Below are 3,187 nucleotides of genomic sequence, written 5' to 3'. Positions count from 1 at the left end.
TGGCCTTCTTTGGGATCTGATTTGTAATTGGAGTCGCTGGCAGGTTTGAAGCCGGGGCAGGATCTGATTATACGTTGTTCCAAAGCTCACTCTAGCTTCGGGGTTTGGGGGGAACAGGAGTGGGGGCAGGGAGGACAGAAAAGTGAGAGAGGATGGAGGGGAAACTGGAAGATGCTTGGCACTGACTCCAGGCACCTTAAACCCAAACCAAACTCACTGTCGCCCCATCGGTGCCGTAGGACAGGGTAGAACTACCCCTGAGGGTTCCTGAAGCTGTAACTCTTACGGGAGTAAAAAGCCTGTCTTTCTCTTGAGAAGCGACTAGGAGTTTTGAACGGCTAGCCTTGTGGTTAGCAGCCTGACACGAACCTATGCCTCCAAGCCTCCTCCAGGCACCTAAGTGCTGGTGAGGTCCCACTTCACCGAGGGGCAGCACAGGCCGGAGGGCAGGGAGTCCAGGGCGTACACCATAGTCCTTCAGGTCCAGCCCAGCTGAATCAGTCCGGCTGGTGCCAGGCTGGGCACTCACTCTGTAGTTGGCCCTCAGCCCAGGGGTCTTGGGGAGGAGGGGTGCTTTGTGAGTACCCCAAGTGCCATCTGCTCAGTGCCGTCAGAACTCCGTCTTCCTCCCTGGAGACTCGGGGCTGGACAGGAGGGAGAAGTTCCTACTCAGGTGCCTGGTTAGAGAGGATGGGACGGGGCACAAGATGCCGCCGCATCAGAGGGGTCTGGGGCCCAGGGCTCCTCAGGACTCCTGGGCAATCCCAGCTCACTGCACACAGGGTCCCCGGCCAGTCCCGGGCAGCCTGGCCCAGAAGGGCTTCCGTGGCCGCAAGCCCCCTCCTGCTCCAGCCTCCCGGTCCTCTCCCAGGTGTCCCTGTGTGGTCCGAGGTCGGAAAGCCCCTCCACCCACATTCAAACGCCAGGCCCTGTGCTCTCTGGAAAGTGACATAGGTGGATCTGAACCGAGACATGGCCTCCTCGTGGCCACCCTGAGCCTGGGAGGGATGCTGTGCACACCACCTCTCTCTCCTCTACCACTGGGAGGATGTGGCTTTGCGGGGGAGATCTCTGTTTTATGAAGAGCCTGGGGAGGTGTTTCTGGCTGAGGAAGGTACAAGGGCCCCAGGCAGCGGCTGAGAGTTACAAGATGACTCTGGTCTTGGTGGCACTGTTGTTGATTCCCCGAGTGGCGGAGAAGAACTGGCCCCTGGGGGTTCTCGCATCTGGTCTTTGGGCTGTCAGGCCTCTCTTCCACCAGTCTTTAAGTTGGCAGCTGTGCCACCAGGATGCTTATGACCATGACCCAAAGAAGCCTCAAGCTGCCTGCACTGAGTCCATTCAGACTCCTGGCAACCCTGCAAGACACACTGTAACTCTGGACAGGAGGAGCAGAGAACCTCGTTGTTGTCCCACAGAGAGACCGGTGGTTTTGAACTGCTGGCCTTGCAGTTCGCAGCCCATCGCTGTAACCACGACACTATCAGGGCTCCTTTTGTGGTCCTGACAGAAGGAGCAAAGCCATGGCAAAGGGTGGTCAAGGATGTCTCTTTGAGACCCCAAGGCTGTGAATGGGCTGGGAGCGGGCTGTCTAGCTGAGCGGTGTGCAAAGGCCCCGAGGCAGGTAATGCTTGGATGATGAGGTGGACAAAAGACTGGGACGGCTGGAGTCCCCGAGGAACATTCCAGGTGAGGAGATCAGACAGGAAGCGTCTGGTCCCCGAGGACCTTGTAAACAGGTAGGCAGTTGGGATTTCACTTTAGGTGCCACGCATAGCCATGGAGGGCTTTCTAAGGGTGGGCCGAACCTCATTCACTTACCCCCACCCCCACCCCCAAAAGTATAGTGAAATACACATGACATTTACCGTTGGGACCGTTTTAAAGTGTACGATTCCGTGGCATCTAGTACTTGCACCATCATGTGCAACCATGATCTTTGTGGTCCCAAAAGGACACTCCACAGCCAGTCGGCAGTCCCTCCCCGTGCCCCAGGCCCTGGCGGACACTAATCGGCGTCCTCCTGCGGGGTTTGGCCGAATCTGGGTCATTTCCTGTAGGAGGCATAGGATTCCTTTGTAGAACTCACTCGGGCTGGTGCAGAGGGCGCGTTGCGGGCAGAATAACAGAGGAGGTGTGAAAAAAGACTACAGGGCGGGGTGCGGTTGGGGGGTGGGATTAATGGCCAGCCCACTCCTGACCCCGGCTCCCTTCACCCAGGGCTGCGCTGCTACGCCAAATTCCACCGGAACCGCAGGGTCACTCGGAGGAAGGGGCGCTGCGTGGAGCCCGAGACAGCCAGCGGCGACCAGGGGTCCTTCATCAACGTCTAGCCGTCCGTCCGCGGGGCGCCTCCCCACCAGCCTGGGGACCTGGGCGCGGGAGGTTTGGAGACCTGGGCGATGCGTTTTAACTCAAAGAGAGACGAGGAGGGACCAGGACCTCCATGTTTGGGAGTGGAGCGCTGGTGCAGAGGGCTCCGGGTGGACAAGAGGGCCCTTGCCCCGCATCGCAGCACACTGGCACCCACCTGCCGCCAGCCCTGGGATGCTCGCGGGCCTGCGCCCCCCGGAGTTCAGGTAATGTCGCGAGTGCCCTCTGCTGTCCTGCCGCAGCCCTGCAGCACTCGCGTGAAAAGAATCCGGAGACTTTTGAGCCCGGAAAAAATGTGGAAACTCCTAAGAGAAAGGGCTGCTCTAGGGCTCTTTGGCAGGGACGTGGACCATCTTTGTGCCAGGCCCCGGGCGAAGTGCGTGGGATGTATGTGTCATCTCATTTGATCTTCACGATGACGCCCGTTTGAAGTAGGCATCATCATTTTTACAGGTGAGGAAAGGGAGGCACAGTGAATTGTATGACTTCTCCAGGGCCCCGGTCAATGCTCTTCAAACCATCAACGTGCATAACAACAGTTCTGCATTTCAAATAAGCACCCAGGAGAGGCTGGTTCTGCTGGTCCAGGGACCTGGCCAGTCCTACACAGTAAATGGCACAGCTGGGCTCTGGGGGTGGGCCCACACTCTTGCCCCTCCTCACTGAAGATTGATGCTGGGTTTCTGGCATTTTTGGTGGGGTGGAGGAGGCTGGGGAAGTTTCCCCTGGGGCTCCCTTTCACTGCAGCAGAAGCAGGGGCCCCCTGATGCTTGTGTTCCCTCCCTGGACACAGGGGCCACAGCTTAGAAACAAA

General features: G+C 58.6%; 1 protein-coding gene across 1 annotated transcript in view; it reads left to right on the top strand.

Annotated features, from left to right (window-relative positions):
* Positions 1-2,395, top strand: part of DRAXIN (dorsal inhibitory axon guidance protein) — a 13,771-nt gene extending 11,376 nt beyond the window's left edge. The window contains exon 6 of the mRNA XM_004705173.2: positions 2,221-2,395. Coding sequence (XP_004705230.2) covers positions 2,221-2,333 — 113 coding nt within the window. The 3' untranslated portion in view covers positions 2,334-2,395. The remainder of the gene's footprint in view (positions 1-2,220) is intronic.
* The last annotated feature ends 792 nt before the right edge of the window (positions 2,396-3,187 follow it).

Source organism: Echinops telfairi, unplaced genomic scaffold (assembly GCF_000313985.2).
Source record: "Echinops telfairi isolate 266 unplaced genomic scaffold, ASM31398v2 ScPeMD7_7457;HRSCAF=8495, whole genome shotgun sequence".
Lineage (NCBI taxonomy): Eukaryota > Metazoa > Chordata > Mammalia > Afrosoricida > Tenrecidae > Echinops > Echinops telfairi.
This window is presented reverse-complemented; position numbering and strand designations above follow the sequence as displayed.